Raw genomic sequence first — 24385 nt, forward strand, 5'->3', positions numbered from 1 at the left:
GTTCCCCTGCAGGAGTGCCACCTTGGCCTCTAAAAATGAAAAGCTGAAAAATACAGCGTCAGAAAATGATCCGCACAGGCTTGAAAGGTGTGACAAGGCACTCCACGTGGCAGGACACCTGCGAAACAGTTTCACCTCTCCGAAGTGTGAGCAAATGACTTGCTCCAAGACACACGAGCCCCAGGGGTGTCAGCGGGAATTAGGGGTGTTCCCTCTGGACAGACAGACTCCCACCCTGGTGCCTTCTTCCTGAGATGGGCAGCAAGGGCCAGTGCTGGTGGCCCTCAAGGATCCCCCCGAGGATACAGTCCTGTTTTACATCAGCCCCAGCTCCGGCAAGAGATGCTGGACACAAGGCCCGATCCAGGGAGATATTGGAGACCCTGGAGCCAACAGGAGCTGATTGCCCCCCGTGCCTCGTGGGGTGGCTCCCGGGGACGGAGGCAGCGATGTCCCCTGCGGGTCCTGGAGACCCCCGGGCTGTTACAAGTGCCTGTGCGGAGAGCACAGAGCCCCGCTCCTAAGCCGAGAAAGCAAACTTCAGCACAGCTAGGAGAAGAATAAGATCAAGGGGATTTGGAATCAATAGCTCCTGAATGGCGGGAGCCCTCACATCCCTGCCTGCTTTTCAAACTCCTGCTTTTGCCCTTCTCAAGTTTCCAACCTGTTGCAATGGCAACAGCTGTTACCTCGACAACCCGACCTGCAGCCCCTACATAGCCCCTATACAGCCCTGGGTTTAACACAGCCAGAGAAACCCCTCGGGAAGCACGGCCATCTGAATTGCTTCACCAGCAGCCGTTTAATGCTACCATATTTAAGCTCCAGAAAGGAAAACAGATTGCTTTTTAAAGGAAAATGGGTTGTAATGATTTAAGCCATGCTCCATCAAATCCAGCTTGCCAGGAGTTGTCTGGGGACAGCCTCAAACCCGCTCTATACTTAAGCCTATTCTTCGCTTTAAGCAAATGATGATAAATCCAAGTCTTAGTTACTCCTTTGCTTTGAGCCTATGCTTTTCCTTCTTTGTAGGCCGTTTGTAGGATAGTGCTGAGCATTTCTGATCCAGGCAGATGCAAATTTCAGCCACTGTATTGCACAGGGAGATTTTTCAACATTAGGTGAACTTTTTTTTATAGTTAGCACTAATTTAATCCAACAAGAGAAATGTGAAAACGTAGAAAAGTGTCTCTCAAAACACAGCTGCTGCATGCCAATCCCTCTTGGTTCACAAAGAGGCAACTGCTAATCCTTCTCTTTTTTTAAATCTAATACAGTCTGGTGAGAAAAGGAATTATGGTGAGTGGTGAAAGGAAAAAGTAGCAAAAAATAAATATACGATGTAATGTATATACACTGCTGAGTAGAGTGCACCTTAATTCGCATTCTGTGCTACAAGGCTCAGTGATGGGGTCAGGCTGGGGAAGTCGATCACATCTTTGGTCCGACACCGTGAGCTGATCCGACTCTCTCGTACACACAGGTTTCCTTTTTCGTTCTCCTACACAGAAAAAAAAAAATGTGTTGTTTGAGTCACACAGGAAAGCGATCAAATCGGTTATTTCTCTTACTCCTTTTTTAGTAGCAATTAAGAGACATTTAATTATGCTTTTAAATCTTTTTTAGAAACAGGGAGGGCGTTAAGACTCTCTAAGAAGAGCAGAAGGGGTTTAACGCAGACGAGATGGACACAGGCCGAGAGCTGCAGCACGCAGGCAAGGACGGGCTCTGCGTGTTTCACAGGTGGGAACGACTGGATGTCAGACCCAAAACCAGACACCGATACCTTTTGCAGCCTTAGGGAATGCCACGTAACCTTTTCTGCGCTTGAGCTTCCTCACCTGCAAACCAGGTTGCGAGGCTTACCTGGCTCCGAGGGGCTGTAAAGATGCCCTGCTCTGAAACTGAGAAGCAGCAGAGCAGTGCTACACCTCATACGATGTTATCTACTACTACAGCCCGGGGAAACAATCGCCCATAACGTCAGCATCTCAAAGAAACCAAATGGAGAGGGATTTGACAACACTGCCCAGATCCCAGACGAATCCAGGGCAAAACTAAGCCTTCCCAAGCACCCACCTTGGCAGAGCTTACTGCAGGGCTGCCACGGGCCATATGCATTCCAGTAAAACTGCTGAGGTTTGTCCTCAATGGGGATATTAAATGTGTAACGAACGTCGGGATTGTACAAATTGCCCACTGATAAAACCTGAGAGGAAGAAAGATGAAGCAGAGTAAACCAACAGACTTCACTGCCCACTGTTTTCAGTCCAATAATGCTGGGCAGACTTTTCCACACGCACAACATATACTTCACCTGAAGCGTTATTTCTTGCTCAATCCGATCTGTAGAATTAATCCTTTCAATAGTATTATCCGATCCACTGTATTCGATCACAGCATTCCCAACTTTGATTTCCCTTTTAAACATACTGACGACAAAGTCTCCATTTAATATAAAGTCTCCTTGACTGTTAGATAAGGCTGCATAGGTGCAAAAAACAAGAACTAAAGACGCAGAATTAACTCATACGTACATAATAACGTAGGTCATGCACTCTCAGTGCTGCTTTTCATTGGGGTGGGAGGAAAAACCCACTGGCACTCTCAAACAGAAAGGATGCAGAGAGCAGCAGAGCTCTTACAGACATTGCGCCTTTTCCTTTTCCCACCGGAGAGCCGCATTAAAACGAAGGCTGAATGCCTGAAGTTGTTGCTAAATAGTTCACCCAGAACCCAGGGCAGAGAGATACCCAAAAGGCATGCCAGGCCGGCTGCTGTACACAGAACACACAGTCTGTATCCCCTCGTATACTGCAGAAATAATCCTGCCCAAATCTTTCTGTTAGCCGGGCGGATAGGGTGGCTTCCCTGTTGTTTCCAGGTGTGTTCTTAGGGTAAATGCATGTACCCTAATTGCCCAAACGTCATTTTCTAGTAGATAATTACAGGGAGTTTGGTCAGTATCTCCCCCTCTCTCCCTCTCCCTCCTCCCCCCATACTTTTTATTATTCCAAATCTTAAGGTATGTGAAAGCACTGAAGGCTTAAAGCCTAAATGCTTTATAAAAGGAACAGTTTCCTGAAAACAGCAGTCTGCTGCACAACTTCACACTAATGCGATTATGTAGCTAATTTCCTAAGTTAGTTTCCCCACCATTTCACCCATCACAGCTACATTACTACAAAGCCTCCGTACTGAAAAATCTAAACTTAACACCAAAACACCAAAGGGAAGGTTTTTACACCGAATGAGGAGAGATAATGAAGCAAAACACTGCTCGGTAGCAAACAGACACAGATGGAGAAAAACTCACAAAGCAGACGCTATACTCAACCAAATTCCACACTTTGGAGGCTTTAATGTTATTAAGCAGTAGTAAAACTCATTAAAGGATTCCTTCCCATTTACTGTATCTCCTACAACAGTAGGTACCTGCCTTGGACTTGATGACAACATCAAATTCCTCCTAAATTGTTAAGCAACTACAAGGTTCACAGTACTGAGGGCCCAAGATTTCACACTCAGTGAGCTGCAAAATAAGTGGACACATGCACACTTCTCATTTGCTTCTAGTCAGGCCTAATGTGAAGAGATGCTTTCCCAGCAATATTAAAGCAACATTAAAGACGACTTGACTTCATTGCTTCCCAAGATTAAAGGCCCTCCAAGAAGAGCTGAGAAGTTCTTTGGGGCTCCTTCTGGGGTGAAGCAGTTTGAATAGGCACAACACAGGGAGGACTGTTTTTCTAGAAAAGATGAATGATGAAATGTATCTTCCTCCCCCAGGGTGTAAAACTATCACTCCTCAGTAAGGTTTTCTTGGTTTGGATGTGCACTCGTGCTGCACCATCTCATTCGTTGCTGTGAACGCGCAGAAACGATGCAAGGCGGCTGTAAGCCACCGGCCGTGTGTGCGCAGGGACAGGCAGCCTTGCAGGACCCCAGTCTGGGAATGAGGACAGGGAGGACCCGCTCAGCTTTTTGCCTGAATGAAGGGTCCAGCCATAGGGATGGCATGTCAGAGCGACAGCCAAAGCTGTCAGCACCATTTCCCTTTGGTGCACGACAGTTTCCTCTACTTGTTTCTCAAGTGAGTTCCTTTACCTTCAACGGGCTAGGAACCACCAGCCTAGTCCTGTTTTTAACATACCCAGTTACAGCGAGCACTTAGGCTAAGCCCCATATTTTGCAAAAACACTCAACAGCTCTGGGATTTTGCAAGATGAAACAAGATGAAGTGCCCTGCTCAGGGATGTAAATACGGGACCCCATGCTACCGGAGCGCGGCTGGCGGTGCCAGGCACGGGGCGCGCAAAAGAGGAGGAACAGAGCCGGGAGAGCAGCTGGGGACTGGAAGGGGCCACAGCCCGAGTTCCTGCTCCACCAGTGGCCCAAACAGACTCTGAGGGACCCAAACAGGACTTAATGGCAAAACCAGCCTTCGACTGGCAGGTGTAACATCAGTCGCAATGCACATTTGTGTTATCTCCGCTATTGAACCCAAACAGAACTCTCTGTGGGGTGAAGCACTGATCAGAATGGTGGAAGAGACACGCACGGCCATGCTAAAAGCATATGCGCGCACAGCAGGCTGGTCTAACACAGCACCACAAGCATTTTCGTTTGCCTCTAGAGACATGCCCACAGATTAGAGAAAACAGTGACTATGAATGTCCAACAGCCAAAGGCCAAGTTATTGTTAGGTTTAAATCAAACCAACATCTTTGGTGCAGGGTATTTCTTCACAGTTACATGTCACTGTCAGACAGGGACAAGAAGGGTTCAGTCTAAGTGAAATCAGAATTATTATCCTCAGAGGAATAGAAAATAATTTCTCTTTGGATTTGTTTGTACACACGTCTTTCAGGGTATGGCATATTTATTCTCCAGCCAAGGCACGGTGACAGGAGAGACGTGTTAAGTTGCGATGAGGAGACCCCAACAGAACTCAGAAGCCGGTTTGGTTCCCAGCTTTGTGCCTCAGCTCCCACCCACAGCCCAGGCTCGATAGTCCTTCCCAGTCCCAGAGACACTCTAAGGGGATATTTCTTATAATCTGTGAACCTCCCAAACTTTGCATCAAGGATGGCATGAACCAAGAAAAGGCTGAGTGTTTGGTAGACATATGAGATAAATTCTCAATAAGAAAACATCTCCCTTAAATGAATTCTTCATCGTCCCTAGCAGAGAGCAGTCGGTAGACACATCACCAAAACCAGACAACAAAGCAGGGTTCTGGACTGAAACAAGGACTGCAACTCACCCAGGTAGTTGTCATCCTCTGGTTTCCCTGAGTAACTGTGCTGACGCACATCAATATTAGTTGCACCAGCTGGGATGCGGACCACGACGTTATAGCCTAGAAAAGATTTAACAGAAAGTCAAGGCTATTACAGAGACGTTTCATTCGCTTTTTACAAGGGGAAGGGAAATGAGCAAAATTACCTCACATTACACAAGCCGACACTTTTCATTTAGGGATAGTATAAATAGTTACAAAATGGAATATGCTATAGCTAGAAGGATTTTGCATTTTACATTAGTGCTTTTGTAGATTAAGTGTGGTAATGGCTTTTATAGACCTGCATTTTTCACTATAAAGTTTTTAGCAACAGATTCTTACCATAATGCACCGTGTTAAATGTGCCTGCAACAGTTTTGCATGAAGAATTATCCCCACCACAAACACCACATTTATCTCTTCTTGCTTTTGAATTCAGCACATGATCGCATCCAGCTTGCTTTAAGAGAAAAATTGAAAAAACTAGATTGAGCAAATACAGACTAGAACAGCATTTACAAACCTCCCAATTAAGGCACACAAAAGCTTTGTATGCAAAAGGCTGCCGTGAGACAAATTGTTTTGCTTCCCCACATTTTTCTGCTGATTTACAGTGTGGCCATCCCACACCATTTTCAAACAAAAGGCTTTTTTTACAAAGTGAGAATCAGAACTGCCACTTGCACCAGGCGATGCTTTCGCTAGAGAAAAATTTTGCATTGGTTGTTCCCATAGAGAAAAGTGTGAAAAAATAATTGTGAATGGAAATGTAAAGTGCTCCAGGCTCTGACTGGGAAGAACTGGGGCAGAGCACAGAAGGAAGCATCACTTGGATTCAGTCTCAGACCTCCACAGCCCTCAGTAACTTAGGGCAGACGTACAGACATCCCTCACGCGTGGCTCTTCTGCAAATCTGGAGGTTGGCACAAGCTTCAGACCAGCCGAGGCTCATGGAGCCTGCAGATGCTGCTGGCAGCCCCCGAGCAAAGAGGACATGCTGACAACCGGGTAGAGCAAGGTGCAGAAGCGCCATCCTGCCACGGAAAACTGCAATCACCCTCGCTTAAGAGAAGGGAAAATACTTACCCGGCAAAGGCCCTGCACGCAGATGTCATTTGTGTCGGGGCCGCAGGGCGTCCCGTCGATGACGCGATCCCGCAGCTGGTAATACGCCGTGTTTCCCGCCACTCGGCAGAACAACTTGCACCGATCCTTCATCAGGACTGGGGATGGGAGGGAGGAAAACCAGAAGCATGTTATCCAAACGCCATCACCCCGACGCGGTGATGTGGGAGGCAGGATCTGCATCCCCCCTGCCACTTACTGCCGCTGTATTTGGGAACCCAGCGCACGTTCGTGGGCAGCCCGTTGATGTTAAAATGCTTCCCATCGAAGTCAGCACACTGCTCATCCCGGAAATCCTTCTTCAGCTTCGAGCACGGTTCGGTGTTGCAGGATTTAAACTTCATGCGACGACCCACGCAGTATTTCCCACCGTTTTTAGGCCTGCAGAAACAAGAAAGAGAAGCCGGCTGGGATCGGGCTGGAAACGAGATGCAATTGCAATTCTGAAACCTGTTCAGCACAGTCAGTATTTGCAACACCATTTTGATGGCTCTGCTACGTCTATGCCTGTCTTCTAATTAATAACCTAGGCTGAGAAGCAGGAAAGATTATGCAGGTGTCTAATAAAAAAAGGCCATATATGCGACGCTAAAAAGGGATGAAAAAGGGAATATTTGCTCTCTGATGAATGCAGTGGTAATGAAAGAAGCCAGAGAGGAAGAGCAACATCTTCTTCCCCATCTGAAGATTTAGTTTCACACTGAGGGATCCCATACGGGGGGACCATTGCTCCACAACCCCATCGGTCCTATGGATTTGGTGGCTGAGAGTTTGCATCTGATCTAGTGGGTTGCAAATAACTAAACATCATGGCAGAAAAGAGAAAGGGTTTCCCTGTGGAGGCTGAAAGGCCAGGCAGCACCTAGTCCTTCAGGATTTCTAGCCCAGAATGGTAGAAAGGGTAATGCTAGACACTTTAAAACAACTTTATCTCCATGTATTCCAGAAAGCACCAAAGACGGCCAACAAATACTTTACCCCATTTTACAGTAGGATGACTCTGGTATAAACTGGGGAGAGTGATATCATTCAAGCTACATAAAAGCCAGCTGATAAGCCTAGGAGAAATTGCCATTCTGAATTTCCCGACTCCCAGATTCAGGGCTGTAGTCATAAAACTATTTTTGTCCTCGTATGTAGACGGAGCCTTTGCCAGATAACAGCTCACTTTGGGGACCAAAAAGGCCTCTCCCACTCCAGCCGCTGTCAGCAGCGGTGCGGGAGCGAGCTGCACGTGGACAGCATCGGAGAAGCCCAGCAGAGGCACTTTTCTGGTGAGGACTCATTTTCAGCTACGGTAATGCTGCGAGGAAAGTACCCTTGGGATACAAGCTATCCTATTTACTGTCTGTTCAAAGGACATTTCTTCTAGGAACTCGGGTAATATTTCATATGCCCATCTATGTGCAGCCCTCTATGTATATAATAAATTGTAATAATAAAATAAAAAAGGATGCACCGTGCCTTAAATGTTCCAAAAACCCCACCGTCCCTATTGCTCTCTCCTGGAACTTCAAATGAAATTAGGAGGGCATGGTGGAGGCTTCTACAAGCTACCACCATTAATATTCATAATAAAAACTGCAGTGCCACCCAAGCAGCTTTGCTTTTCCCTGATGTTACAGAAGGAAAGATATTGCAAGCTGCATGAAATGTTGCCAGGGTCAACTTGGGCAAAGCTGTAATTATCTAAAAAGGAAAAATTATAGCAACTAAGACCCACACTCAAGGGAGATGAAGTTAACATTCATCTCAGCCATCAGCACAGGAAAGGCTCCAGCAGCTGAGGTTAGCCCCAGCCTCTCCCTTTAACAGACCGTTTCAGAGGAGTCAGCGGAGGGCAAGAGCATCCTGAGCGGCCAGAGTCACCGTGTCCTGACCGCGTTGTGCCGCCGGACGTGTACAGAGGCAGAGAGTGGTCCTTGAAGCTCAGGACAACATCTGTGCCCAGCTCCAGCCTCTGCTAGAAAATAACCACTAAACCTACATCTTCTACCCAATCCCTGAACAAAAGAAGTGCCTGCACTAGCAAGAAGTGCAGATCAGAAGAGTGCCTTGCCGGGCGCTGAAGACCTGGCATCCACATCTCCTGCCTTTCAGGGCTTTTCTTCAGGATCGGCTCTGCCTCACCCCAGGACCAGTTGCCCATCATTGCCCCAGGGATGGTGGCAGAGTGCATCTTCCCTTTGAGCCTCCTCGGGAAAGAAGCTGGTTTGCATACTTGGAGACCCTCGAAAAATGCAAAACAACAAGTGATAAACAGGAACCACCCCTGCCCTTAGCACGGAGATATCTAATGTAAGCTCTCCACATTGCATGCAGCCAGCATCTCCTAACATAACAGAGAGAGAAACCCCCTGCACATGTACGAGGGTCTCTACACACAGTGAGTCAACAAGTTCCTACAGCTGAACGCAATTTTTTTAGCATCTCTGCACCACCCAGCAGTGCCTTTTCTCCACAAATAATTCCTCACTCTTAGGTCCGAAAACTATTTGTGACTCAAGTAGCAGAGTTCCTGTGAAATAAATGGGGAGACAGAGGCACAAAGAGGGGCTTGCGCTTGCGAAAAGATTATCTGCAAAGTGGGGAAGGGCAGGCAGACTTCTGACCACCCCATCAGCACCACACTAGGGATGCTCGCAGGTTTGGCAGAAGGAGTTGCCTCCTCCAGCAGCTGCGGGCGAGATGCAGAGCACCACCAGCTACACACATGGGATTTTTCCCTGCCAGCATCCTCTCCTCATTGAGATACGCATGGTTGTGGCGCAGACCCCTCCAGTCCTATCCTAAATGCCGCAGGGTATGATTTGTCTTCAGGCACAGCCTGGAGCCATAGCTGGTAACACATCAGCTCTACCTGCTCCGAGTGCGACTCTCACGTGCCATCTGGAAACTAAACCTGTGTCACTTGCAAAGGTGCTTGCAATTAGGCAAGCAACAGTGCTAAAAAGGCCAACCAACCGCACAGCGCCCGGTGCAGATTTCAGTTTAACAGCCTGATTTCACACCAGTTCCTAGTGGAGCAAGTCTAAACGCAGTTTGTACCGATTTAGTCTGTTCTCCACCATGGTATGACAAACAACTTGGATTAATTTAGCTGATGACACTTGGGACCACTCCAGAGCTAACCCATCGCAACAGCCCCTGCGGATGCCTCCCCGACTCCCCCTGCCTCGTAAGGCTCAATGGTGATTGCTGGAGGTTTCCCACCGCCGGAGCCCATCCCATGGACTATTCCCATGCAGGCACATTATCTACCTCCAGCTACTACGGGACATCTCGACCATCCCACTACACAGCACGTGGCGAAACTTCTTAGCTGTGGCAGCAGCATGCTCCAGACCTCGGTGAGCTCAAATCATTCATGGGGGAGTTAACAGGATTCATCATTTTCACTTTGAAAGCATTTATATCGCAGCAGGACTGCTGCAGTTTTACAAAGGCTCTAAATTATGCAAACTTCTAGCAGGGCGTTTCTTTAAAAAAATTGCAATTACAACATTTTTATGGTAAACACATTTCTTCCAATATAAATCAATTTAATTAAAATGAGACTTTAAAATATTAAGTTAGCTAAGAAGAACATGCAGGAGCCTTCTTTTTTTTTCAGGGTATGTCTAACAAAATCCAAAGATCCCAAGCTACTGCATAGTTTCCTTTTCTCTAGACATGACCCGTGAGACTGAGATAACATGGAAAACATGGACATACCACGAACTGAGGGATGCTAAAACTTGCAGTCGTGTTGCAAGCTATCAGCTTTGCAACTGTGGCAGTAAATCTCCCCACAGCCAGCATTCAGGGCTGAAGCACAGTCACGCTTCTGACATTTCAAAACAGCCCCAAACCACCCTGACAGTTATAGGGTGTTTGTAAACCAGCATTGTTTTTCACAGAGTCTGAATAAACAGAAAGAGCTGACCCGGAAAAATAAGTCAGCCTCATATAACATCGATTTTCAGTGTCATGAAGAAATATGGGATACTTCACGCTATGTAATATTTTTATGGATAATCATCAACGATGTACCGCAGAGATGGAAGGGAAAGCAGTGCATGCATAGAAACCTCCTTGTTCTCTTTTGATTAACCTTCTCTCTGAATCACCTATTTGATCAACAAATGGCCAGCGTGGAGCCGCTTTCTATCTAGCATCGTTCCCCTTACAACCTCCCACGCACACCCCGACTTCGCTGCATTCCTCCCAGCACGTCTTAAATATGCAATGCTTAATGCATCACCTGCCATTACTAACCTTGAATATTTTCATGTGCAGAGCTCGAGGCAGCACCCAACTCTCAGTGCCCCAGGAGCACCAGGTAGAGGCATCTCGCTGAGAAGCACAGTTTTCGGGGTGCTTTGCACGTGCTCAGCCCCAAGGACGGCAGCTCTGCCCAGGGCACTCAGGCTGCCACAACGAAAGGACCCTGGAGACCAACTACGGGGCACACGTGTTCATCTGCACGCCTACCTATGTGCCTGCGCTCACGCAGTGACTGCAGAAAAATCTGTGAAGCCCTAGCATGCGCAAATAAGCCTGAGCTCTCCTTTGCAGCATCCCGGGAAGTCCTGGGACCAAGAATTGGTACATGTGCTATACATATCTATCTGTAATATGCTATTACATATCTATAGATGTGCTGACATGTCAAGCTCAGACAGCTTTCAGTACAGGTGGATACTTTTGTGATGGACTAAAATGCACACGTGATCAGACTTGCATCCAGGGATAACACTCCCCCATCCAGAAAGCCATTCCTGAAAACAGGGCTCCTGGCATTGACATCTTATGAAACATGCCTTTTCCCCATAACTCTGTAGCTATGCCTTGCTTTGAAAACCAGGGCTTGCACCACAAACCCTCTACGTGACGCGCCGCAGCCATAGGCTTTGTCTGTACCAGCCAGCCTCGAATTCCCAAGTGGGCAATCTCGGTGGGAAGGGTCTGGTCTGGGTAGCTAATACATTCCTTTGGTGTATGTCAAAACACAGCCTGCTGCCATTTCAGAGGCTTACAGCTCTTCCTACAGCCCTGCAAGATATTCATCCACGTAGGTGTCAGAGCACATTACAAACAGTGGCAGGAGCTGCAGCCTTATTTTCTGTACCATGGCAGGGGGGTTCATTTTCAATGCCAGATTTAACATAATATTTTATTGGCATGCAAGATACTGCCCCAGATACTTGTGCACAGAAAAAGCTTTAAAAAGCTAAACCATCTTCGAATATAAAAGATTTATTGAAAACTACTTCAGACCTTACTCAAGGTACCTGGGTTAGTTTTCCTGCCTTCTACAACAGAGGAGAAACAGAGACTAGACCTATTCTGTGTATTTTTGAAGTACTTTGAAAAGTGGGAGAAGCAGGAGAGTACCCAGCAGCGTCTCATCCACTTGCATCATCTCAGCAGCCCCACAATAACAGGGACGCAGATGGTGGCAGCCCACACTACGATGTCAAACTACAGGGACAAAACAACAAAGTCTGCGTAAAGCTCTGTGGACAGTGCTAGGACAGACAACTCCCCACGGAGACTTCGCAAGGGGATGGAGAAGAGGCCAGTGCCAGATACATGGCCCTCGAAAGGGGGCCTGGAAAATAACCACTATTAGTGATAAGCGTAGGGGATTTCACAGGCAGCTTGGTGCCTAGCGTATTTAGGTGCTTTTGCAAATCCCAGCCAAAGTAATACACCTCATGAAACACCAAGATACAAAACACAAGCTATAAGGGAAGATGGAGTTTAAGATCCCTTGGCTAGCCTTTAGGATAAAGGAGATTTTCTATCACAAACAGCTATCAGTCCAAACAGATGCCTCTCCAGAAGACGGGAATACATCTCACTGACAGCATCCAAAGGTTTGGCAGCATAGCTATTTTTGCGTGTGGAAAGATATTTTGGTTTTGTGTCTCCATGGCTACTAGAAGACCATATGGCGTGTGCTGACTCAGCACAGCGAGACGAGAACTCCTTTATGCTTGTGTGTTTCTCAGCATCAGTTTAATTAACATGCTGGTGTCCGATTCCCTTAGCCTCAACCCTTCTCTTCTCTTTCGACCCTTGCCTAGCCGTGCTGAGCCAGCCTCTCCTGTCACTTTACTGGTGCCGCAGGTACAAGCTCTCCCTTCTCCCATTAGCTGCGATGAAACTGTCACTGATGCATCACTAATGGCAATTTCCTTGGCAATAAGCCGTCCAACACCAATGACGAGAAAGGGGAACAAGCCTGCTCAATCTTTTTAAGACGCCTTGGTCCACCCAGCTCCGCAGACCCCTCTCCTCTCCGTGTCTCAGTCCCAAATGAGAGCCTGGAAAGCATCCTGCCCACCCCTTCTTGCTCTCCTGGGCTGAAAGGAGGCAGCTAAACAGAAACCAGCACAGTTCACAATTTATGTAAACAGGCTGTTTTCATACCAGTTGCTCAATCTATTACTAATATTTTGCTGGCCACACATTTGTTTCCTTGAAGCCCACGGCAAAATTCCCTACCATTTCAAAGGGTGTAGGATTTTGCATTCCAGGCTGATGGCAAACATTTTTGAGTGCCACTTTTTAACGGGACGCAGATTTCTGCTGAGGTTTGGCTAGTCTGCACCAGCTGACATGTAACTGTATAAAGGATCAGCTGCAAAACCAGTCAAAGCAGGAGTAAAATGGCAGAAAACTGTATAAAGGATCTGGCCTGTAGGAACAGCTGCAAAAGCAGCCAAAGCAGGGGTAAAATGGTGAAAAATGGATAAAAACATGGCTCCTTCCCTTCTCCCTCCTTTCTGATCCACAACTTCGGAGGAAGAAAAACACTTTTGGAAGTGGGACCTCAGCTGTGCCTCCCCAGGAAAACAGGAGGCAATAAACCCATGCAGATATTAGCTTTTTCCTTCTCTCTCCATTGAACAGATCCCTTTTCAGGGCACTTTGCCCACAAACCAAACCTGTGACTAGCTCCTCCTGGGTTCCCATGCCGTGCCAGGCAAAGCCACCCATCCCCGGGGCACACACGGGCTGGGGACAGCCAGAGGGGACTTCAGCCCATTTGGGCAACCCAGCTGCTTTTCCCCATTTCACCCACCGGCGCTTCCCCTCCGTGCACTTACTCGGGCCTGTTACACTCTCGTATTGCCGTCTTTATGCCGCCGCCACAGGTTCTCGAGCAGGTCCCAAAAGGGCTCCAGGTCCCCCACGCTCCATCTATCACCGGTGCCTCTCGCTCTTTGGGCACGCACATCCCAAACCGGCAGTGCTGCATGCAAAGGAGAGAGATGGGAAAGGTGGGTTTGCATTGCTTTTGCATTACGAGCTGACCAACAGTGACCAGCCTGGACGACGAGACTCAAGCTTACTTATTTTTCAGCCATATGCAAAACGCGGCAAAGATTTTGCAATCAAATAAAATTGACCTTCTTTACTTTTTGTCTGTCACCCCCATGTTTTTCTTTCTCTGCACTCTTAAATGGAGAATTGAAGGCAAGGTGCTGAGTCCACAGGAGTGATTTATGGGAAGAAGACTGAGGACAACAGCAACCACCGAATATTCCCTGTTTACTGGAGCCGAACAGCACGGCAACGCTCGTGGCACTGGCTTTTCAAAAAGCTGCTTATGTGATTTCCTGGAGAGCAGCAAGAACCGCACAGCGTCAGGGGGGAGACAGGCAATGGGGAAAACACCATGGAAAACTCAAACCTCTCCCCAGCTGTACAAAGCAGGAAAGGAAACTTCCAAATCCAAAGGGCAAATAAAATAGAAAAATTAATTCCTCAATCCAAAGTATTTTTTTTCACTCAGCCATAACATGGGACTTGCCAAGGCCTGGCCTACGCTTTTGTTTTCCAGCTATAACTCTTGTTTTCTTTTGTTTGGAAAACTGGCTTAAATTATCTTGGCAAGCCCCTGTCCCCCATTTTTGTGGTATAAATTGTGTCCCTTTGGGGTATGTTTGCTAGTTCGACTACACAGACTTCTGGAGAGGCGAGATCTAGGGGACAGTCACCTTCTGGCCCCACCAGAGTGGATGGAAAAGTGTCCCCAAGACTCGTGAGAGCAGGGCTTCCCTCTCACTGAACACTGCTCGCTAAAGCAGATTTAAACCCAGAGATGTGCTCATCTGCTGGTGGATGCCTAAATCTTTGCAATTATAGGAAGCCCAAACATTGCTGATTGCTCACAGATTAGAAGAGGTTATAGAGTTAAAAAAGAAAACATGTAGTGCATCATTAAAATATTCCCTTGCAATATTTCTCTACACGAGATGCTGTTCAGGCAGGGAAACACCTGATGATCTTTATGGCAACAGGGTCATATTTACCGATGTGCTGTGGTTTTCCAGCCCTTCCACTAATACCAGAACAAGGTTGTATCAAGACACGCCATAAGGTCACCCCCCGCCTTTTAGACATCCTTATGAATCACCTTAGAGAAAGCTATCTAGGAAAACAGAGCAAAATCAAGCTATCATAGGACACTGGCTCTGCTTTGCTGATGAAGAAAGCTGATCTCAGGTGCATTTGCCTACGGGCATGGTTTGCAGGACGGCTGAACAACTCGTAGCTTGGGCCCTAAATGTGGTGTTTGCTCAGAGATGAGCACAGTCTCTAGGCTGCAACGTGCCCTGAATTTGCTTTCATCTGAAGATTTGATTCCCCAGATAGAAACTGGCTGAAAAATATCTGCTACAGTAAAGAACAGGAATAAAATAAGCTGAAATGCCTGTTTCTTTGCTGCAGGACAAACCCTTATGATGCACAACTCCTCCTGGCATTTAGGGGGTCAAAAAACTGCAGGATGGGGACCCCATGCCAGTCCTGTACAGAGACAAAGTGGTCCAACAGCTATCATCAACGTACAAAAATACATGACACCAATCCAACAGTGCTGTCCCAGTGGAGAACTTCTCGCAGCAATGTTGATGCTCACAGCTAAATATATAACCACAGTCATGCTTGGCACCACTGACCCAGAGAAGACGACTGAATAGCTAACTAGTGAATGTACGGAGCTAGCAGACCATGACATGACCTATATGTCTCCCATCCGTTGGTTGAGAATTAACCAGGAAATCACCTACATCTCTTGTTTTTATTAAAAATTGGGGGTTTGGAGTTGATGGTAAATCAAAGGGGAAAAAGAAAAAAGAGCAGCCGTTTTAAATAAACAGCAGGATTATCTTATGGAAACGCAATGGTGTTTCTTGGAACCACACTGTGAATAGTCTGGCTGTGCAACCTTCATGCCTTTTGTATTTCAAAAATAATTTCTATGTTGAGTTACAACAGAAAAACTAAAAAGCCTGCCAGAGTTCTCTTTCCTATGAGCTTACAGATCAGAGAATGAAGAGAATAAAAGAGTTTTTGTCTGGAGCAAGTTCAAAATAACTTAGACACACAGTTGAGCAGGAGAGCAATGGCAGGGACGGGAGACACTACAACAGACTTTCTTTTCCTTTGTCTTGCCGCTGGAGTTCCAGATAATTCCCCAAAACCAGCTCCCATCCTTGGGCTGACTTTGGTTGAATAGATTAGCAGGGGGCAGACAAGTGCTGTGAAGCTTCATGCATGCATAACATATACGCTACCTGCTGCCATACGGCAGGAGACAGAAATGATTACTATTCGTCTACTCTTCTTTTACCATTCTTTAAACAACCCTGAAAACCACAAGAGATAGAGGCCCAAGTTTATGACCCTCTTTATTTTCTTTCAGTGATTTATTTCCACCCAACAATGCACTGGTGCTGTGAAACACTGTAAACCATCACAACTGGTGCTCACCCAGCAAAGGCCAAACTCTGGGCTGGGCTTATTACTTGATTTAGCGATATCAGATTCAGTGTCCTCACATGCCAAATATGCATAAGCTAATACTCCCATGTTGTTTTAGTATCCTTGATTTAAGAATAAATTTAGAGCCTGGTTAAATCTACATCCCAGTAGTTTTAGCTAGACTTTTCTTAGCTATTCAGGCTCCCTCATTTCCAAAGATATCTCCATAAAAAATGCCATGGTATTTTCTCCGTCTGCCAGCCCATATATCACGGACTTTAAACATGCAGACTTGAGGCAAGGCATTAGACAGCAAGCAGCAGTTTGATGGGGCTCCTGGCCACAGCACAGTACCAAAATAGCGATTTACTCCAATGAAAAGCACTCCAGACTTGCACCTCAGCACTTCACAAGCCCAAGTAAACACTGAGGAGAAGAGAGTTTATGATGATCCAAACCTTAAGCTTGAATTAGACCAACACACAGATACAAGAACGGCGCTGTAAAGCCTTTTTGTGAAAATACATTCAAATGCCTGAACACGAGTGGACTGCCTTAGCTTTTCTTAAGAGCCCATCAGCTCTCAGCTGAGAAGTTCAGGTCAAACTTGTCTAATTTGTCTAAACTTGCCCAATTGTCTGAATACATAGACTGAAATGTTTTTGCTTACACGGTGTTTATTAAGAGCCCTGCAGCTGGACACTGCCCCTTGGATGATGTGGTAACTCTGAGGAGGTGCTAATCTGCTCAATTGCAGTTGTTTGCACATCACTCTGGCCATAACCAAGGATAACAGCAGGTTTGTCAGAACAAAATTGCAGCCCAGATTTTTGGAATTTCAAGAAAATAGTTATTTCTGAGCTTCCAGTGGTGAGCAGACCTCAAGCTCACAACCAGAGAAGTTGAAGACACAAGGTTTCAAGTCAAGGGGACTCCACAGATGCCTAAGCTTTATTCTGAGTCTCAAAAAAGGGGGGATTTTACATAAAAACATTAAATATTGGTGCACCACTGGCTCCAAAGAGTAGCAGAGGAATAGGGTTTCCAACCACATCTCTCATACACATTCTCAATAATAAAAACAAATGTGTTGACTGCCCTTTTCCCTAAGAAAGGAAGGCAAATTGATGCATTATGCCTGTTGTCTTGAAGGAAATCAGTCAAGTGTCATTGAACAACTGACTTTTCAGACACATGCAACAAAAGATTAATTACCAAGCCTTTCTGGAAAATTATATCTAAAATAGAATCTCGATATTTTTATTAAAATACATTTGAAAGACTATGAATTAAAACGTTGACTCTTTCTAAAGAAAACTAACTGTTGATCATTAATAGCCAGAAAAGCAAATTTTTAAGCTATACCTGGAAGAATAATGTCACACTTCTTTTACTAGACCTAGATGGAGAATATTTTTGTTCAGACAAAAATTCTGAAAACTAGCTAGCATTTTTCTTCAAAAGCTTCAGTATCTCAATAAAATAAAAAGAAAAATCCTCTCAACTATTTTTTCTCCAGATCTGGACAACTGAAAACTAAATACTTATTCTAGAAACCACAATGCTAGCTGGAAACTAATATTGCACATGGAAATTGAAAGTTTCTATGAATTACTGCCAAAACTTTTCCATACAGAAAATGTCAACCATTCTATATTTTACTCTGAAGTTGTCAAGATGTGAAGCCAGTTGGCAAGTTTATGTTACACAAAATTACTAATTGCTCATATCACATAGGAAATTTCTAATAAAAGCTTAAGGAAGCTTTGCAAAAGTTTTGCTCAGGAGTTCACTCAAGGGCATTAATTTAAAGTGATAAGCACTCCAGAAGGAATACTTGCTTTAAACAATGTTATGCCAAGCAGTCGATTTTAATCACATTATCTGGCGTAGACTTGACCTATGCAAACCACGCTTAAAACACACAGAGCTGCTTTGGGCTTCCACCCTTGTAGTCAGAAGCCGTGCCCCATACAACTGGCTATTGGGATAGGATGCTTTTGACTGATATGCTTAGCCTGAGCCCTGGGAAACATAGCTACAAGGCACGATCCACCAGGTATTACAGACCTTTCCAGGCTCACATTCTGTCCCATCAGCCCAAGGTGTGTGCTGGGTACGACATCCCTTGTGCGCGCCATCAATGTTAATACACCAAAGTCGCCGACACTGCATCTGCTTAAGTTATTGAAAAGATCAAAATATTAAATAAATATGTGCTACATGTCTTACCAGATAGATTATTCTCTACGAAATTATCCTCCTAAGATTTATCACTAACTCACAAGCTTGACAATAATTTGATGGCTTGTGAGCCTCCCATTCATCCAGCCCCAGGAGGCCTTATTTTGCCCTGGCAACACCAGGAAAACCAAGGTGTGGAATTTCACTTACCATATAGGGGCACACTTGAGATCCGGGTCCAAAAATTAACTCACATTGTTTGTTAACGTCATAGATCAACCCCGGGAGCTGCTGAGGCAACGTGTAAGTTCTTGATGAAGGTTCATCAAGCAAACACTCCCCATAACCAGTGCTACAACACAAAGAAGAAAAATGGTGTTAAACAGGAGGCAATGAGACTAGAACCCATTGGTGTTTACCTGAGTCAGCCTTAGGGCAGATGCACACCACATTTGCCACGTTTAACAAGCACTACAACGGCTACTGCAGAGTCAGGCACAGGAGGGTAGGAGGCTGCGTTACCCATTCACCACCACCTCCGTGCTGTGCTAACGACCATCTACCACAGGGCAGTCAGCTACCCCGGCAAAAGCATTTCTGAGCATGCACGACCTGCATTTAGTTGCTGAGCATGCCCTGGTATATATTTAGAAAGAAAATCTTTGATTAGCAGAAGCACTGCCCGAGGGACTGAGCTCCTGGATTTGCCAGGACACCATCATGGCTCTTGTTCTGCTCCCCATCACAACACATAGGAAAGCATCATGGCAAAACAGGCGATCACTGTGCATCAAACTGTCCTGGAGCAGTGTTCCCACCATGGACTAGTGCCAGGGTTTTATCTTGACCCGTGGAGCAGAAAGGCAGATTCAATCTGCCTCCTAAAACACAGCTCCGTATCTGGGCCACAGGGCTTGGAAAACTCACTCTTCAGGTTCGAGGAGAACACACATTCCTTGAAAGCAATATCCATGGGGGAAGACTTATTCTTCCCCATAGAGAGGCTGGTCCTTGCCAGCTTATCATGAGGCTGAACTGGCAGGGACTGGATGCTAGGGGTGCATTCCTGCTCTATGTAAAGGATGCGTGCACACACAAATCCCTCTCATTTCCTCCAAATACTGCACACTAGGCTTTCGGATTAACTGATGAACCCTGTGGGACGCATGCGCATGTTAAAACAGCCTAACACATGCATATGCAAGGCCTTACTCCAGAAATTCAGTGATGTATTTCCTACTGCATTTTGACCACATCCAGGGATTGGTGTAGAAGTTCAGCGTTGGGGCCATGACATGCTGTTGATTTTTACCTCCATCTTCTTTGCACTTATGATTGTCATCGTGAGGCATGTTAAATCTAAGAGAAAAAGAGCAGCGAAAAGTATGGTCAGTTAAGCAGCAATTGTCAAGTATTTAGCATAGCAAGAGCAACAGTGAGAACTAAATGTAAGCAAACCCAAGAATTTTTCCTAGATATGCTAGACAGATATTACAGAATATAAGTATTAATACGCACATGTTCATAAGTGTCAACAAGCATTGCTTCAATTGGGTTCCTAGCACTTGTCCGCAAAAAGCTACACAGGACCCCAGTAAGCTCTCCACACCATGACTGCATATATTTAGCCAGACAAGTCCTTGAGAGAGCCTGGAGTAAGACGCAATTTCAGCTGCAGTTTCCTTTTCAGCTGACAGTTGCGATCCTGTAGGCAGGCTGGAGTTTGGCCCCACCTTCATAAAAATGGCAAGTTCTCTGGAATTGAGCTGAGGAGCCAAGAGTTGATCTGGGGGAATAAGTTTCTGAAAGAGATGAATGACTTGAGCCCACCGACCATCACTGCCTGAAGTCCCTCATGTACGTAGGCAGCGCCCTATGTTGGCTGCAAAATGTTTTCTAATGCAGCTGAATACCTTGGGCCACGCTGATCCCTCATGCTGTTGCCTAAATAGGGTTGCACCGGGGATAGACTTGGCTCCTATACTTTATGTGGTAGGTTTACAAAATGCCATCAAGCATCAATATCAGCAGAAACCCATGTGAAGTTTGCAGCACATGACATATTGAAGAATGTGGCAAATACGGTAACGGAGACAGAACGGCTTAAAGCGCTTTGCTGTTTGAAGTGGAGAAGGGGAAATGACCCGGTGTGATCCTGCGTTCGAAGGCTGGGGAGCTTATATCCCATTAAGATTACCTCCAATGAACCACCTTTTCACTCTGCTCCCTGTAAAAGAGCAAAGAGGCATTTCCTGCTCAGGAGCACCGCTAACCCCTCCGGCAGCTCTGGGGCAGCATTAGCGAAGGAATTAGCCACAGGTTAGGTGTGGGGAACGCCAAACCTTCGGGGACTTTCTGTCAGGAAATCTCATTTAAACAAATACTACCGTGGTTAAAAATAGACCGTCTCAGCTAGCTCTCCGTGAAGAAAAAGGGAGTTTAAAACAATGAGGGATCTGTTCCACTCACTCATCCATCCCACACCTACAGACCTCCACTGCAAACCAGGCATGAGGTGGTTTGGGGCTGAACCAGTTGCTTAAGAGTTGTAGCTGGGGGGTAAAGGACTATGTGATCTAAGATGATTTTTCTCACTACCACTCTCAAAAAAAGGTAAAATCAGTTAAAAGAAATTTCCACTGGAGGAGGTGCATTCTGAATGACAGCATCTCTTCTGGGGATGTCCAGCAGCATGAGGTTTTCCCTCGCGAAATAGTTCAGGAGGTGGGTCAGGCTCACTTGTACACCCCGATCACCTGCCAGATGCCCTGGGTAAATTCCTCCCTTCACACACCGCTGCTGCGCTGCCTCCAGAAGCACCACGCATGGTGGTGGGACGAGCTGTGGCAGGCTGAGGACCTGCTCTCGGGGGAGACTTCAGTCCCGAAGGCCAGGTGAGCCATGCCCATGCCCCTTGCCTCCTTCCCGAGGCACCCAGCACCTCCCAGCTACGGACAAAATCCTGGCTAGTCCCAGAGGCTTGGCCAGGACATCATGGCTGCTGGGGCAGCTCCTGCTGACATCCACATGTAGATGTGAGAAGATGCAGTAATAACAGACATTTTGTTAGCTCTCCTCCCTTGCTTAGGTGCTGCCTGGAGTACCCTGTCACTCATCCTCCCCAAAATGTGGGTCTGCTGGTTTTGCTGCTCTCAGACAGGCTCTGGAGCACCCCACCTCCTCCCAGAGTCACACCACAGCTTCACCTTCCTTGGTGGTGCATCTTCTACCCAAGTATATTTATCTCCTCTCAAATGATTAGGCTCAGCAGGTACCAAGTCCTAGCCTGGCTGGCAAGCCCTAGCTAGCATAAATCTTGGGCTATTTAAATGTAAATGTATTTACATAAAACATACACATGGCCAAGTTCATGTGCTATTGTGAAAGCAGTGCTCAGTCCGTTATCTTCACTAATTGAACAGCTCCTGTATGGGTCACAGACTGTGCCCAGCTCTGCCAGACCTAGGAGAGAACAAAACAGGTTTACGATAGAAAAAGAAATGTCGCCCACGGTTCAGCACAGGCAACTAACATTGTCACTATAAAAAAAGTTATTAAAAGACAAAGAAAAGGTTTTCCTTACCCAGAGTATCACATTTGTCGTGCGCTCTACAAATATCCTGTCTGAAAGCAGAACAGACCTGACACATTAATTTTCAATGCAGCAGTGAGTTAAGGTACAAGCACAATAATAACATCATCCAAAAGCAATTCTTGGTCTTCCAACAGACCTTCTCAAGTTGGTTCGCCACATCGTCTGGTCAGAGTCTGAACCAACTCCCTACCATAGTCAGAGTTTTTCATCTTATGTTGAACCCATGGGCAGACCTTGGACAGTCCTGAACCTCTCAAAGTCATCTGCCACCATGGTGGACACATTATCCTAATTCTGCTCAGAGTTACACTGCTCCCACAATTGCAAATGTCATTACACCCACATCAAAAACTGAACATTTCCCATAGCTGGATATATTACATGCTCACAGCCTCTGACACACGACTGGCTACAGTTTTCACGAGAATATTCACCATACCTGGTAACAAGCACGGCTGTATCATGTTGAAGGTGACTTCCTTCAGGGTGGTTCTGGGATTGCTGCCATTGGCAAAAGTTTTTTAATGTTGTCTGGGCATTGTAAGATATTGCAGGACCATCCTAATAAGCAACACACAGAAAGCAGGTATTTTAATTATTCTTCGCAATGCTCACTACAAATGAACAGAAGGTGAAGAAAATAACTTCCATTACCTGCTCATTATGTATCACAACCAATTTCACAATAACAATATTAATTAAATTTCCAATGCTTGGGTCTTTGTAGATAGAAGCCACCTGTTTCAAAAAAAAATATTCAGAATTATTACTAACATTCAAGGAAACAAACAATTAAGACAACACACACGTTTTCCATTTTGCAACTGTTTTCCTTCCGAGCTGCTCTTCTGTCCCACTCAGTGCTCTGATGCTACTTGGAGAGACCTCCTGCCAGAAGCACAATTTTAGAATGAAACAAACCTGCTGGTATCGCAGAAACGCAACATTTTCTTTTGCTTTAGCACACATTTGACCAAATTACAGGATCATTCTGCTCTGAGATACAATGACCACCAACCAAGACTGTCAAAAACAACTTATTCTCTCAAATGCCTCATTTTGACATGGACAATTTTAGACCACATATTCACTGCACTTCTACCCTCAAATAGGATGAAAATCCCTCCAGTGACACAACTATGCTGGATACTCACTTCCAGTCACTCTGCATCTACAGAGCTGCTTGTTTGGGGACTGCACTACTGCATCCTAGTACCAGCAGCTACTAAAATGCTTGTCCTCAGCCTGGAAAGCCAACCCTAGCACTGTGCTAAGGATCAAGGTGACCACAGGCTCTTTCTCCTTGCAACAGCAAGGGAAGTCAGCCAACTGCGTAACCTAGCATCAGTCCCTTGGAAGACACAGTCCCTGAAGTACCTTTTTAATTCAGCTGCTATTTCACATGGGCTTAAATAAGAGTACAGCATGTGGGCTAAAGGGCCAGTGATATTTCTTGTGCTGCCTGGGGTTCAGAAAGCTGGAAGAGAGAGGTGTGGGAAGGGTTAGGAAACGTGATGGGTCTGGGAAGGAAGACGACTCCAACCAGTGTTCCCCAGCCAAGTTTTACCAAGTTTACTCCAATCCCACCATTATCTCCATGCCTGGCTGAGGCAAACCAATGGTATCGCCTATGAACGCAGCAGAAAGAGTGCTCTGTGACCACTAGAAAAGAATTTACTCCCCTTAGTTGAATACTCACTATTGACATTAACGTTAAGACATAGTGCTGTAGATTAGCTCCATGGTAGGCGACCATCCTGCTGTCAGCCACCACCATCACTTCCACAAACCGAGGGTAGGAGAGAAACCGCTTTGTTCGTTTGTGGCTCTTCTTTTCACTGACGTTCCCAGTCTTGTTGCTATCCGCAGAAAAAGAGTTCACTTCCAGGCTGTGTTTCAACATCTCCACGTCAGATAATATGCTGCCTTCTGCCCACTGTCTTCTCCAGTGTTTCCGCTTGTTCTTTTTGTGACTGTGTTCATGATCTATGATTAAAAAGCAGACAAAGACATAAAGTACATTCTGGAGGGAATAAAGTTAATACCACATGCATGTTATGTCAAAATACCCATTTACTTCGATGTAGCGTTAGCAGGCTTGTTCCAAACAGCTAACCAAAACAGAAGCACTCTGTGGAAGCCCACCATGTAATCCAACATTTTCTTAATTTTTCAAGTAATCTTACAGAAGCCAATGGCACTTAAAGGCGGACATTCACGCAAAGGCTCTCCTGCAGCAGAGCTGTCTCCTTGCCTGCGCAGGAGGGATGGAGCCTGGGCTGCAGTTCAGTTTAACATGACATGAGCCTGGTGATGGTAATTAGCCACCGCAGCGGCAGCGTGAGGATTCTGGGCACGTCCAAGGTGGCCAGGAAACCACAGGAAACAAAGGTCCAAATCCTGTATTTCTAACTCAGGCATGAAGGACGGCAGGATTT

The 24385-nt window shown here is 46.0% G+C and overlaps 1 protein-coding gene across 3 annotated transcripts in view; it reads right to left on the reverse strand.

Moving 5' to 3' along the window:
• The window catches only part of ADAMTS9 (ADAM metallopeptidase with thrombospondin type 1 motif 9), an 86687-nt gene that overhangs the window by 47503 nt on the left and 14799 nt on the right, over window positions 1–24385 (reverse strand). For 2 of the 3 annotated variants that reach the window (XR_014229188.1, XM_082321604.1), the window contains 16 exons: window positions 23647–23933; window positions 22602–22685; window positions 22387–22508; window positions 21936–21976; window positions 21709–21814; window positions 19565–19711; window positions 18563–18704; window positions 18239–18346; window positions 13507–13652; window positions 6609–6790; window positions 6371–6507; window positions 5627–5744; window positions 5267–5362; window positions 2318–2484; window positions 2080–2209; window positions 1375–1501 (listed from right to left, as the gene is read on the reverse strand). Coding sequence is in view for 2 of the 3 variants with exons in the window: in XM_082321604.1 (XP_082177730.1) it covers window positions 1375–1501; window positions 2080–2209; window positions 2318–2484; window positions 5267–5362; window positions 5627–5744; window positions 6371–6507; window positions 6609–6790; window positions 13507–13652; window positions 18239–18346; window positions 18563–18704; window positions 19565–19711; window positions 21709–21814; window positions 21936–21976; window positions 22387–22508; window positions 22602–22685; window positions 23647–23850 (2057 nt within the window). In the remaining variant the exon portion in view is untranslated. The remainder of the gene's footprint in view (window positions 1–1374; window positions 1502–2079; window positions 2210–2317; window positions 2485–5266; window positions 5363–5626; window positions 5745–6370; window positions 6508–6608; window positions 6791–13506; window positions 13653–18238; window positions 18347–18562; window positions 18705–19564; window positions 19712–21708; window positions 21815–21935; window positions 21977–22386; window positions 22509–22601; window positions 22686–23646; window positions 23934–24385) is intronic. The other variant, XM_082321603.1, reaches the window with a different exon arrangement.

The sequence above is a fragment of the Platalea leucorodia genome (assembly GCF_965183815.1).
Source record: "Platalea leucorodia genome assembly, chromosome: 9".
Classification (NCBI taxonomy): Eukaryota; Metazoa; Chordata; class Aves; order Pelecaniformes; family Threskiornithidae; genus Platalea; species Platalea leucorodia.